The sequence below is a fragment of the Pararge aegeria genome, chromosome 11 (genome assembly GCF_905163445.1).
Source record: "Pararge aegeria chromosome 11, ilParAegt1.1, whole genome shotgun sequence".
In the NCBI taxonomy this organism is placed as follows: domain Eukaryota; kingdom Metazoa; phylum Arthropoda; class Insecta; order Lepidoptera; family Nymphalidae; genus Pararge; species Pararge aegeria.
The window spans coordinates 10,883,889-10,898,885 of NC_053190.1; the positions used below are offsets into that span (position 1 = coordinate 10,883,889).

General features: G+C 34.9%; 1 protein-coding gene across 12 annotated transcripts in view; it reads left to right on the plus strand.

Annotated features, from left to right (window-relative positions):
* Nucleotides 1-14,997, plus strand: part of LOC120627230 (disks large 1 tumor suppressor protein) — a 43,135-nt gene that overhangs the window by 25,107 nt on the left and 3,031 nt on the right. For 7 of the 12 annotated variants that reach the window (XM_039895109.1, XM_039895111.1, XM_039895115.1 and 4 more), the window contains 9 exons: nucleotides 1,461-1,714; nucleotides 2,556-2,679; nucleotides 2,957-3,065; nucleotides 4,477-4,518; nucleotides 7,255-7,323; nucleotides 11,828-11,977; nucleotides 13,289-13,461; nucleotides 14,298-14,407; nucleotides 14,485-14,576. In XM_039895109.1, coding sequence (XP_039751043.1) covers nucleotides 1,461-1,714; nucleotides 2,556-2,679; nucleotides 2,957-3,065; nucleotides 4,477-4,518; nucleotides 7,255-7,323; nucleotides 11,828-11,977; nucleotides 13,289-13,461; nucleotides 14,298-14,407; nucleotides 14,485-14,576 — 1,123 coding nt within the window. The remainder of the gene's footprint in view (nucleotides 1-1,460; nucleotides 1,715-2,555; nucleotides 2,680-2,956; nucleotides 3,066-4,476; nucleotides 4,519-7,254; nucleotides 7,324-11,827; nucleotides 11,978-13,288; nucleotides 13,462-14,297; nucleotides 14,408-14,484; nucleotides 14,577-14,997) is intronic. The other 5 variants (XM_039895112.1, XM_039895118.1, XM_039895114.1 and 2 more) reach the window with 3 other exon arrangements.

Here is a 14,997-nt window from a genome sequence, read left to right on the forward strand (position 1 = left end):
AATACGAGACTTCCTAGTAATGCCTCAAGCCCATAACCTGATTGGATTCGTCGGAAATTAAACCCAACTGCCCGATTCAGTAACTTTTCAATAACTGTCAACATTTTTTTTTACTGCGATGTTTGTATCTTCATCAATGTAATGACTTAAATTCCCATTAGATATAAGGTCTCGTATTAAGTCATTTTTGAGCTAGTCCTGTGAAAAGTATATTTTAAAATCATCTATTTGAAGTACTACAATTATTTTACCGGTTGCTAATGAAATATATTCATCATGATTCTTTATATATAACTACTTGCCAAAGACCTTCTATTTCATAGGAGTAAAGTCGGAGCTAATCATAGTTCATACTAGAAATTCTTTAAAACATACCTACATCATATATATAGGTGTTGTGTTTAATTAAACTGTAAACCATATACAGTATAAATTACGTGATAAAATCTAGTAGCCGCAGTTGTATGATAAATAGACTAGCTAATTGAATTGCGTAAGAGAATGATTTAAAAACCCCCATGACTCAATCAATGTTTTATGTATTCGACTCTTAACATGCGCCTCTTAAGTAGTTGGTAATTGCACGCTGTTCATTTCAATTGATATTTGGTGGGCTCTATACTCGCATAAGGACTACGGTTTATTTCCTTCTAAAGGCTATCGCACATCTGTGCGAGCAAAAGACGACGTACGCAATGAATTTTGATTTCTTTAAACGTATGCAAGATCAGTTTTAGCTCTTTAAAATCATCGCTTTAAACTCATTAACTCTTTGTCGGGACTTGGATAATGTATAATTATTAAGGTTCAATCAGTATTATCCGAATAAAATGATTTAAGAATTTTGATAAGCAAGGTCAGAGACTGCGCGTGAGATCAAACACGAGCGGTCAATCAACCTCCTCAACGTTCAAATAAGGAATTTTTCTCAGAATATACCCTAAACCTATGCCGCGAAACTGTCAGTCGGCTTTCAAGCTCTGCTGTTTAACGTATTAATTAACATCTCGCACTCAGCTACTTCACCAGTTATCGTGTCTGCGGTAATCAAATATCAATTATGGACAACATACCAGTTATATTAACGCCTTCGCCAATTAATAAATTGACTGCGTTACTCTGGCTTGAATCGGTGTGTGTCCGAAAGTCAAAGTCAAAGATATCTTTATTTAACTTCATATATGGCACATTTTTTGAGAAATGTGTACACGATAGTGAAATGATAGCTATAACCATATTCGTAAACTTAAAACAAAAGCTACGAATAGTTAGAACCAATGAAGAGGTAGTGTTTGCGTGCGTCATTAGTGTGCGCGGAAGAGAGTTAACTACACTGCCTCGCATTGGCAAGCCATCGAGCTCATGTATATGGACCCAGATGAGTTCAAATTTACGCGAATTTTCGCCGACTAAAGTTACGGCTTAACATTAACTACAATAGTTTCAATTCTTCTTTACAGGGCACGGGGCAAAATGTTAAGTTAACAGTAGTATACAGGCCACACGAATACAATAAATTTGAGGCTCGAATCAATGAGCTGAAACAACACCACACACTGTTAAGGACATCCCAGAAACGATCGCTTTACGTCAGAGCCCTCTTCGACTACGATCCCATTAGAGACGACGGCTTGCCGTCAAGAGGCCTGCCATTCCGATATGGTGACATATTACACGTCACTAATGCTTCTGATGACGAGTGGTGGCAAGCCAGGTATGTTATAGTTACTTCTACTACGAGCTGTAAAGTTGAGCCGCTTGGGACTTAGCTAAAACAGTCTTCTCATGTGAGCCCGACAAGAGGCCTACCATTTCAATACAGTGACATAATTACGTGTCACCAATGCTTCTGACAGGTAGCAATCTAGGTATGTTATACTAACTTCTGTTTCAAGCCGCAAAGATCGCTTATCATGATAAATATCTACGACAATGATCTAATCAGATATGACTGCCTGTCGTTAAGAAGCCTGCCATTCTTATATGGTGACAGACCGCACTTTAAATATAGTTATAGTATATGTTGTGTATTTCTGCGTTTGTCTGTTTACAATTATGTTGAATGTACTGCGTTGATTAAAAGTCAGTACTGCATTTCTACGCCACACGCTTACCTCGAAGAGTTGATTACATCTAACATGAGAAAATAACCGTCGCAAGCCTTACTACCCTCATTATCACAGCATAAGGTTGGATTTGTTAAGCAGCTAAGCAGTTAGCGAGGTCAAAGCTAGGCTACGCAACTAAGTGAAACTTCTACTAATACTAAATGTTGTGGCGGAGACTTGAAGAAAATCTCCCATCTTAGATTTTAAGAAAAGCTCACATTCTTAGCTCCCATCTTTAGCTGCATTTCTTTAACAAAAAAAACAGCTTTTTAGAACGCTTTGCCACCAGTGGTTAGCTAAGTTAGTTATCATACACATTCTTGGCTACACAGTTTAACACATATGTAGTGGAGAAGTAACATTAGGCTCAAGTTAGACAAGGCCCGTGCCCTGCTTTGTGTAATAAATATACTAAGAATAATGTTATTTGACGACTAAATTTTTCAGAAGGCTAGACACAACGGATCCAGACGCCATCGGTATCATTCCGTCAAAAAAACGCTGGGAGCGTAAACAACGGGCAAGGGACCGACAGGTCAAGTTCCAAGGGCAGGGCACGCCCGTCAGCACGGTAAGATTTATCTTACTACTAAATGCGATAGTTTGGATGTATGGATGTTTGTTGCTTAGACCCAAACGGCTGAACTACCGTTCAGTATCCGTTGGATGAAAAGTGTCATAGAGTAAGATTAGAGTCTGGAATAGCACAAATGCTTTCTATCCCGGAAAAAATAGAGATAGAGATTAGATATTTGTTTTTGTTTCTCATAGAGCGTAATTACAAGAATTAACAAAATAAAATAGGTTTGAAACTGAAAATTTATTAAATTTCATCAATTCAATTACAGAGTCAGTCAACGTTGGAAAGGAAAAAGAAGACGTTATCGTTCAGCAGAAAGTTCCCATTCATGAAGAGCCGAGAGGACGGCAAATCCGAAGACGGTTCGGACCAGGAGCGTGAGTATTCTCACAGAAATACAATGCTTAAGATAATGGTAGCTAATAATATAAAGATTTTAACCCAATTGTTTAATAGTGGGTAACATCATGTTCTTGTAAACAGTATGAACAAAAGTACAGCCGACATCACAACTCGGTAACTCTTTCACTATGGCACTACATGGATGTCTGATAAAAATATAACACATATATTATAATATACTTAATTTATGAGCAGACGACTGAGATGATAACGTGGGTACTATAGCGTTATAATGGGGTGTTTTTACACAGTCAATATTATTAACTATTAAATGCTTGAAAGAACGCGTAATAATCTAGTGTCTCAATTTTCTGGGGCTATTGCAGATTTTAGGACATTTCTGAGCGGAAAATCGCTGCGATATATATTGCCAGCAAAACATTTTTAGTTCACGCATTATAATTAAATTAATACGCGATAAAATAGTATTCTACGTTGATGCGAAATAATGCTCGTATTTTTTATGTATTTGTACAAAACAGTAATACTAAAGCGAAATAGCTTGCGAAAGTCAGATAATTCGATTGAAACAGCGCGATATTCCGCTAGAGATGTCCTTAGCCTTAAGACTCATTGATACTTTTTTAAGAATTAATATACCCTTGATATTAAAATATTTTCGAGATATTCATATTCTAAGAATGAGATTACTAAACTCATTTGGTTTTATACTTTTCGTAAATGTATATGATTGGATACAGTACGCGACAATTCGAGAGTATTGTTAAGAGGAAGTTAGTGATGCGGCAATGCTTATTTTGACCAATAGTTATCGACGATTTTACCTGGGGAGTTTATCATCCTATGTATTTACTTTTTTTAAATCAATTATAAAAATCGGACCAATAGGAGCATCAGAGCATCAGTCATGCTCCTATTGTTCCGCTTTATTTAAATCAATTTTTAAAATCGGACCAATAGGAGCATCGGAGCATCAAGCATGCTCCTATTGGTCCGATTTTAAAAATTGTGATGCCGTGGGCTTCCTCTTAGCGAACTAAGTTTTCTAGGCTGTGACGTCATAATAAATCTAATATGGCGGATTTCATAGGCCTGAAATATACATGTGAAAAAATATTTGAGAGAAAGTTTGTACGTAATACCAACCTCGCATGTAGTACGTCACTCGCTCTCCCGCCTTGTCGTGTAATGTACTTTTTAAAAGGCAATTTCGATTAGACAACTTAATCAATTTGGTAATGTAAATATTGGACTGGCCTATAGTCATCTCGACATTTGTAAATGCGCCTTACGATATAATATTAATTGGGAAACAAAACACGCTGCAATACTATTCACAGTCAATAACTATCTAACTCCAAAGCTTGCACCTTCACATAGCAATGTGGAGTCGGATTAATATTGTAATATACCATTTTGTTACAGCTTTCATGCTTTGTTATACTCAAGAGGACACTAACGCCGACGGTAAGTGCACATTTTGTATCCATACTTGTCTATTACTTTCGCTATTCTGCTGTTCGTATGTAGGTCATTATACGCTGCACGTTGTCTTATCGATCTGGAGCCACTCACGATGTTTGCGTATTTATATACAATTTATTCTCGTGGAATTTCTATGTTCTGGTGAGATACATTTCCGCGTACACAAAAAAAGAAATCCGTCTCCGTGTCTCAGGATATTTAAAAAAAAACGGCTTATAAAGATTTGCGATTACTATAAAGATTACTGCGCCATCAGATCCTGGGATTTTTTTAATGGAAACAAGTAGTTAAGAACTGATTTACATTTTCGTCCCCGAAGGTCTACATTTTTTTACATGTTTTCTTAACTTAAGCTCTTTGTACAGGTTATCTGTTTAAAATAAAAAACTTTATTCATTGTTTAAAAAATATTATAAAATAAATTCCGTAGCTCGTGATTTGGTTTCGCTTCGCAAAGTTACACGGTACCTTTATAAAAGCCTCTTAATAATTTCCACTCTCTGAGTTTTTAATTGGTTAATTCTCTATCGTATATTAACTGGTATAGAAATGATTTTCTGACCGAATTTAGGACACTACAACCTAAATTTTTCCGTCACCAAAAGTAGGTATTTTGTATAGTCATATCCATACAAAATTTGTGTTGAGTTTAGACTGTCAGTGTCCATTCATAAATTCGGTCTTATAGAAGTTACTAAGCCTGGTTAGGTATATGCTTACTATAAAATATGCGCTTTTGAGTGGTGCCCTAGACGTTAAATTAAAAATTAAGTAATGAATGAGTAAGAGTTTTAAAATTTTAAACTGAACAAATTGGCATGCCTTAAAGTAGTACTATCCTATCCTTCCCTAAGGAACCATTGTAAACTTCTTTCAGATCAGTCAATTTAGTTAAGTTTAGAGTGTGTAAAGCAAATTTAACATCCATGAACGGAAACTAAGTTTTGAATGTGTTGTGTCAGATCGATAAGATTCCGTAACTATTGTACGCAACATTCATACGGCTGCTAATAATAATTGTCACTTTAAGGCTCGCGCAATTAGGATGGGGAGCAACGCAACGCACTTGCATTGAAAAAAATCCGTCTAAAAATTTTTTTGCGCTTCGATTGATAAAGTATGTTCATAAATGTTTCTAGGAGGACTTTTATAATGCAATACGTTAGATCGAATTCCGCCCTAACTTGCGCGAGCCTATATTATGATGTTTTAATTCAAGCTGTGTGCTTTTTCTAACCATACCAATGACGACATGTTCATGTTACACGTGTCATTACATGTTAGGGTTGCAAATATTAAATTTATTTTATTGCTTAAACTGGAATCCGTGCGTTTAACGGAATAATTCCATGACCGTTAGGAATATTAATACATTCTCGCTAAATATTTTTGTTTTCTGTATGTATCTCTGTAATTAGGAAGGCAAAATTCTAAATTGAACATTCTAAAATAGTTTAGAAATAAATTTAATTTTTAAAAGTATTATAGTTTTATGTGACAGCGTTAAAATTTGTAACACGTATTTTGTTAATTGGTTTCCTACTATTATAATTATTTCAAATTGGATATGTGTGAGTAAATTAACGCTTGTAGTGTCTATGGAAAGCATGACAATGCTTCAATTCATAATTAATTCTAGTAATAGTAATATAATTGGAAGTTAATGCGTAATATATCTGTTGCTTGATGAAATGGTGTAAGCGGCCCGAGGACCAGTTGTGTCATCACTCATTATCATTTGTTTATAACAGTACTTACAGTAACGAGTACCTGTTGTGTCCTGCCACATAACCATTCAGTGAGCTCTAACATATTATATACATAAGTGTAATTGATTCAAAACTTAAAACTACAATAGTTACATAACAAAAACACCAGTTATACTCAAAAGCAAATAACTTGAACAAAATTTATAGATCTGGCGTACTTTCAGTTCTTAATTGATAGAAATTGCATTTTGATAAACTATAGATCATTATTTCTCATCCTTTATCCATTAACTTCGGGAAGGCATTTCTATTCCGCAAACTCTTTTCGCAAACAGAACGATTTTGTGCTATATCAGTACCAAGCAGAGCGTTATTTTTCCGATGTAAGAAAACATTATTACGTATATGACAAACAATGTATTACAAAATTATTTAACATTGAAATATATATTATACAGATTGTTTCCCCTGTTAGCCTGCTTAAAGCAGTATGTTAATATCGGCATCGTAAATATTTTTCAAGTTATTTGCCTAAGTTTATAATATGCTGTGCGTTTGCATACTTTGTTGCTCCGTTTGCTGTGCGGTTGTGTGGGTAGCACCGAGGAACATTGTCCCAGTCTTCGTATCGCATAGGTTTCGTAGTAAACGGTCAGTTTGAGGGCCGCATCTAGCACACGGATTGGTTTGACACTCGTCCGGCCGCCGTCCCGTGCTTCTAGTTGCCTAACTGAAGCGAAACCGAGCGTACCGTACCATCATCCTGTCGACTATATACATCATTTTTATTTGCTCTTTTTGTTCGTGAGCTACTCATGACGTAGAACTGCGGCTAGCCACTTAACGATCTTCACTTGACGCATCGAATTTAATTCCACAAATGTTACATTTAAATCATCTTGGTGTATAACTTTTTTACAAAACGAAAACTAGACTCCCATTTAGACATCCTCCATAGGGAGAATTTGCAAAGTGGAGTGTTTCTAAATGTGAATTTTTCTACGTGTAGGGGAAATCTTGTACCGAGTGGAACTTCCCATGATGGAGGAGATAACGCTCATTTATCTCGAGGACGAGAGTAAGTTATGGGAGTGAGGCGTAGCTTGCGAGTGCCGTAGCCGATACCTTACCTCCCGCATTCTGGTTATGATCATCAATTAGAAACGTAGTTTTCATTTCAATAACACTCGATTTTTTTTCTATTATTTGTTATATGTTTATGTTTAGTTTTTTTTTTTTCTAATTCATACAACGCGATGATTCTAATAGCCTCCGCACAAGATTGTATCCACCATCGAGCCCACCAAAGTTTGATTCACTTATAAACTAGTTATGTGACGTCGCGCTCTATAGTCCGAACAGGCCGTCGGCGCAATGTGTTGTACTAGAGTCATTATTAACTTGTGAAGGGAGAGTGGGCCACTGGAAGCACACGAGGACACAAGAGCCGCCTCTATCACAGTAGTCGACGCTTGAAGCGCCGCGCATGTCGCACGAGTACGCGCTTTGCCTCTAGCGATACATCTCTCACGAGCATGTACATTGTAAAATTTACCTCCTCATAAATATATATCATACGGGCTTACTTTTAAATATTTTCAGATTTGGCGTGCTGGTTTAATTCAGAATGTAGATTTTGTGTCGCTTTATAAATTTTAGAAACGCTACTTATTTTATTGTTCCGGCGTGAACAACTGTGTACAAAATTTAAACACTTTTAATGTAAATAGCTGTAGCCGGTATTAATAAATTAATTTAGTTTTATTTTTGTGTTCAATTGGGGCCCTGATTGTCTGCGACATTGAAATCTTTACTGCGCACGAAATGCATTTATATGACGTATATTTTTACACCTCTTTATGCAAGGACCGTTAAATTTATGCCATAAACTGTTAAGTGTTAAGATTAAACTTTAAACAGGGGATCAGGGCCAGGGTTGTACATAAAACTTTTAAGTAAACCAAATTGACAGAAAGTTAGGCCCTCTTTTTCACGATGTTTCTTCTTTGTGGAAAAGAAAGCTTGACGGAGTATTGTGTACAACAGAATTATGGACACCAAATTTTTTTAATACTGGCTCTTTCTTTTAGGATTTTAAAATTCATTTGCAGATGTATTAATGATTTTGCAAAGCATGACAGTTATCGCTGATTCGACCCATTTGAGATTGGGGTATTTTTACGCATTATTAGTATCTATCTACTTTTATTCTCATGTCAAAGATTTTATGAACACTTCTCTTGTATTAATACTTGAACCGTAACAGATCAACATTAAGGTAAGGTAGCTCACAAATGTAAGGGACGAAATAAGTAAGAGATAAATAATATTTTTTGTACTTGTACAGTTTTCAATGTAGTACCTATATTTAATTTATTTATAGGTTAGCAGTAATTAGCTAGATTTAATAGTTGATTCTATTTCCAAAACTAAGCTAGGTGGTTTTCAAGTAATGTTAATTAACTTTTAAAGTCCACAGATGCGGTGAAATCATAGTTTTTATATATTTAAAAAAAACGTACTACTATTAAGTGTGAAGAATATTCTATAACATTCGACTGTAATTATATTATTAGTAACATAATATCGATATCGATCCGGAGGGATTTGGTAAGGGTTTAAATTGACGGTTCTACCATTTTACTTTTAATATGATCTTCGTCTTGGGAATGTATAAACTTTTCAATAAGATATAAACATATTGTATAAAAATATGTTTAGACATTTCGGAGATGTAGAACTCTAAATTAAAAATTTACTTTGATTGCACTGTCAACTGTTAACCATAGCTTTACTTAGCACCGAATTGAGCTGTTAAATATATTGTCTAAGTTATCAAAATTCAAGTTAATGCACATTGTTTCGTAAAATACAATATGTTTTTTAATAGGACGCTGTTAATATACAGTTAATATTCGTGCGTTTCCAACATACTTCTGTAATTAGCAAAGGTAATCTCTCATCTTATATCAGTTGTATAGAGCTTAAAAAAACCAAGCTACTTGAATAGGTTATCTGGTTTAACTAAGCCCGATACTTCTATAAGGTTTAAATATTCACCTCTTTGGTCTATTGGTGATCATGTCTGACCGCAGATCGAGCTAATGAATAGTATATTTTAGGTAGTATATTTAAGGTTTTATCTATTAAGAACTTCTTAGTTAAGAAATTGGCGGCGATTCACTAAGTGACTGCACCCGTTTTAGTGCACACACTTGTCCACTATTATATCTCCCGCGTAGTTAAAACCACGGTGGCCGTAATCGGTCAGCTAAACTGTTTTTTTTTATCCAGGATTGTGGACAATTATAGTCATTTGGATCCTGCCTGTTATTAGTTCACAATCGGATATGTGGTTGCACCCAAGGTAGTAAATTAGCACGCTCTAAGTATAAAGGACAAAATTCCTGTCAAAACGGTCAAGTCATTTCTAAAACTAACCTTGACATCAAATAGATCTGCAAAAGTTTTAAACAAGTGAATTTAAGTCATTCAAATAATTAAAAGCTTTATATTTTGAAAGAAACAAAATTTATTTAATTTATTCTAGATATATATAGTTGTAGTATAGATATATTATTCTATACATTATTATTTATATGCCTCAAATAAAAAAAATTATTATAATTATTATGTTTGTTAACACACGAATGTTGAAGAACAGCGTCCAGTTTATTCTATTAGTAATAATTTTACTATAGCAAATAGATATAGAAGCACGTCGCACGATTAACTCAAAGCTTACGAATTTTACGTACTATACAACCTAGTATAATATATTGAGGTATTTATAATACAAAACTACAAATCGCCGAATAGATGATATTGAACATATAGTTGCTTTTAGCGGTTCAACAGATGCTCTTATACGTAGAGGAATGACCCGTAATGCTAGACTTACATTATAGTGTAAAGGCTGAAATTTTGTCAGAGATCAGACACAGGGGTTTTCTTGGGATTAGCAATCCTTCGATATTATGATCATTTAACGGTGGTACATGGTTATAACACCCATATAAAGTCACTGAACAGCGTCTTAAATACAGATTGGTGACGGATTTAACCGACCCGTCACCACCATCGGTTGCCCGTGTAGCATGGACTTTACATGGACTTTAATGAAGAAAAGCTGAGATGCAAAGACTTGAACTATGACATATCAAAAGTATCTGTATTCGTTGTGCATACAACAACATATTGCTCTTATAATAACAATTCTGTTTAACATTAAAATAATATTTTATATTAGATAGATAAGTATTATTTTATCTAGATAGCTAAAATATTACTCCAGTCATGCCGAAAGGCAGGCTACTTCAAAGATTCGACACTACTCGATAGATTCCGATGACTAATACGTAATATTTTGATTTTCTTTCGTTTATTTATAGTTAATACATTCAAAACGATTAAATAATATACCAATTTTAATTTTTTTTTAACTCTGTTTCTAAAATAAACTTCAGGTGAACTGCAAACTATTTGAGCTGGTGAGCTTTATATTGAACTGAAGCTCATTTCATTTTAATCAGCAACAGCCAGACATCTATGAGACGTTATAATTAATTACATTCAGACAAAAGAAACATGTTTTTAAAAATACACAGCACAGATTAGTCTGGTTGTCACTGTCTATAACAAATTAAACTTCAGTCGATTGTATATCATCGATTTCCATATCTCTATTACTGAGGTAGTAGGCAGTATACTGTACTTCTGTATTCAAGAGTCCAAGGTAGTCTATAAAACACGCCAGGATTCCTGGATCATAATATCGAAACATTGTAAACTACCTAGTGTTTACACACACAGAATTGAAGCCGTTATAAAATAATGTAGGTTAGGCTACAAAGTGCTCTTAGTCCATAAAGTTTTCAGAATAACAAATCACAATAGCTACACAGGTTTTGGGATAGCAATACAGCAAAATCACGATTATTTAATGCGTAGATCTCCAAATAGGTTATACGAGCGACATAAGTCTGGACGTTACAGGCGAATGCGTTGTTCGAAAAAGCGTTCTAATATGTAGATTTCAAGCAAATTCCAACCAAACTTCACATAATAATTTAGCTAGAAACAATAAATAAATTCTAGCCAAACATGTTAATTCAAACGTGGAATAAACTATCTTTCTAAACTGCAAAACAAAAATGATTTTAAATTTAATTTGTATTAAGATAAGTAACAATTATGAGTAAAATTGATTTCTTATTATTATAAAAGCTCGTTTACAAAAGTATACTAAATTAAAAGTTTATAAAATTATAATGGGATCATCTCTCCGAGTTTTGCGTATCACGTTGATAAAGTAGCCCTAATATTTAGTATTTTTTTATATTTAGAATTTGTACAATGTTCAGTCAAAAAGAAATATTCAAACGAAATCCAAATGTCATACAAATTCTAATGAATTAAAAAATAAAGCCACGAATTGATAACTTATCTGAATTCCAGTATAAATACAAATTTTAACAGTCTGCCAATAAGCACGTACAGAATACAACTAATTCGCTTGGGACGTCCAATACTCGTGACCTATAGAAATGACAGTTTTTATTGATTCCTCCGGGTTTTTACAGGTCAAGATGAAGCAGTTTTGTCGTACGAAACGGTGCAGCAGCTGACGATCAATTACACGCGACCTGTGATAATCCTCGGCCCGCTGAAAGACAGAATAAATGATGACCTCATATCTGAGTTCCCCGATAAGTTTGGAAGCTGCGTGCCTCGTGAGTAACTTCATTTGTTTTTTATCATAACCATTTCATATTTTCAACCTATTACTGTTCCTCTACAGGACACGGGTCTCCTCTCATAATGAGAAGGGCTGTATTCCACCGAGCTGGCCCGGTGAGGACTGGTGGACTCCACACGCCCTTGAGAATATTATGGAGAATTCTCAGGCAAGCTGCACGCCTGAGAATTCTACGTACTGCATGCCGCATGCAGGTTTCCTCACGATGTTTTTCTTCACCGTTAAAGCAATTGATACTTTTTTAATTGCTCAAAACGCACATAACTAAGATAGGCGTGCTGGGGTTTGAACACGGCCCTTCAAAAGTGTAGCCCACTGACCACTTGTATCCCCAAACAAAACAACGAAGCTCTCTCTGCATTTCCAATTGGGGTTTGCAAAATAACATGAAGTTATTATCATCTGAATGAAGTTATTATCATCTGAATGAAGTTATTATCTTTGTCCCAAGATGGGATGACAGTAACTCTCGCTTACTATTATTACGCTCGCAACTACGGCGCCCCAAAAGCGCTAATTTGCTTAAACGAAACAGATCCATCCAATAAATTTCAAACCTTTTCCGCCGAATTAGCGTAACCGTCAAATAAAATTTATTTATTCCAAAACAAGCTTTTATTTATATTTAGAAATAAACCTTATTTTTTTAAATTTTTGATTTGTCGGATAAGCTTATTCGGTCGCTAAGGCTCAGATGATCAGACAGTTAAGAGTGGGTGAAACTATAATTTAATTGTCTACAGAAAAGCCTAAATTTTTTTTCTGTATAATGTTTTTATTTCGTCCAATCTATAAACGTCACAGCATCAGTCGGTCGCATCGTACAGGTATGCACTAAGCAGGCAGATGTTATAAAATTGAAAAAACAACAACAACAGTGCGAATTATAAAAAAAAAACTTGAGGGTTAGGCATTGTATTAGTTATAAAAAGCCTACCCCACATAATTAAGAACAAACGGAAACCGTGTGCACGACTTATATTGAAGCATCAAAAACAACTGCACTTAGATTTTCTTAGGATTCTCGAACAAACGGTAAATTACTTCCTTCCATTTAGCAAATTCAAAATGGCGTCGGACACAACGGCAGAATTGCGAAACAAGTGTCTTGCTCGTATGCAAGCTTGTGATTAGTCGCAAGCTGGACGCAAACTTATACGCCGCTAAGGACGCGTTTTGGCCTTACCTTTACAGAAATGAATCCGCCCAAAGCCTATTTCTATTCTATTTCCCTAGATTATTCGTTTGTGTCTATACCTTTAACATTTATTTTCTTTGTTATAAGATACAACTCGACCTCGGCGGGACTACGAAGTCGACGGGCGTGATTACCATTTCGTTGGAAGCCGCGAACAAATGGAGCGCGATATACAGAACCACTTGTTCATTGAGGCTGGACAGTACAATGAAAATCTCTACGGGACGTCCGTTGCCTCCGTGAGAGAAGTCGCCGAGAAGGTATATTCAAGTCATTTGTACAACACAAGGCGAAATATAATAAGTAATCTTTCCAGCACAATATCTTTTATATATTTTACTAACTATAGATTCGATTAAAAGTTACATTTATCATACAGCATACTTTATGTGCTAAAATTCACCAAGTTTGGTTTAGCGTTCAAGCCGAGCACAACAAACAAAATGACACCATTGTATTTATATAGATATTTGTTCACTTATGTATAATACACATTGAAATTCTGGAAAACTGTTGTTTATCGGCTCTACCGTTGATCTTATGGAATTTTGCAAGTTAATATCTTGCATCCTAAACTAGTACATAAACATTTTTTATTAAAATTTATTTTAATATCAAATACTCTTTATTTGTACTCCACAACTAAGAAAAGAAAAGAAAGAAGACTCTTAAAGTTACTACTTTAAGAGTCTTCTTTCTTTAACAAAAGGCGGTCTTATTTCTGAGTAGCTATCTTTCGAATTTCGATCGTATCTAGTGAGAAAATCAAATTTATTAATGAAAAATTTGTAGTTCAATATCTAAATATTCAAATTATAATTTATGCATAGCAAGTAAAATACGCATAAGTTAACTAAATTAAAGAAAAATAATTTATACAATGGGAGGAGGCTGTGTATTTTTTTTAATGACGAACTTGCCTACGTCGCTTGGTTAAATACAATAGTATCGCTTGTAAGATATATAAAAATAATTTATCATGACGATAACCTACTCTACAGGATACTGACTAGAACCAATTAATTTACGCTTGAAACTACGGAATGAATTTTGAATTTTTTGATTTTTTTAGATTAACGCATGTAATCCTTTTCAGGGCAAACATTGCATTTTGGATGTAAGCGGAAATGCCATTAAGAGGTTACAAGTGGCGCAACTTTACCCTATTGCCATATTTATTAAACCAAAGAGTGTAGAATCTATAATGTAAGTATAATGGATATTCTGGTGTACTGAATATATATTGAAGCAATATTTATTAAACAAAAATATATTCTTTATAGGGAAATGACGAAGCGAATGACCGAAGATCAAGCGAAGAAAACGTACGAACGCGCTCTTAAGATGGAGCAAGAATTCGCGGAGTATTTTACAGGTTTGTATGTTTTTCAAGATATGCCCTGCGTCGTAACACACCCCTGTTAAATAGGCAACATGCTTCAACCCAAACTTGTGTGAAGAAACCTTTTTATTTATAGTTATAATTGAATTCAAACAGATGGCTCACTTGATGGTAAGTGGGTAACTATCGCCTATAAACAGAGCAACCCTTCACAGAACATGCAAGGACCGGCAATTACACCGGCAACCACGCCCTTCAGACTGGAACACAGCATTGCAACAGTGCTGCTTAGCGGCAGAAATAAACATGGCGATAGTTACTTTAAACTTATTTTAAGAACTCTGAGGATAATAATAATAATTATTGACAAACACTATTGTTAATACAAGATTTTTAACTAAATGTTTATCAATTTATTATTAACAATATGGCAAATGGCCGCAAACTCGGCCTT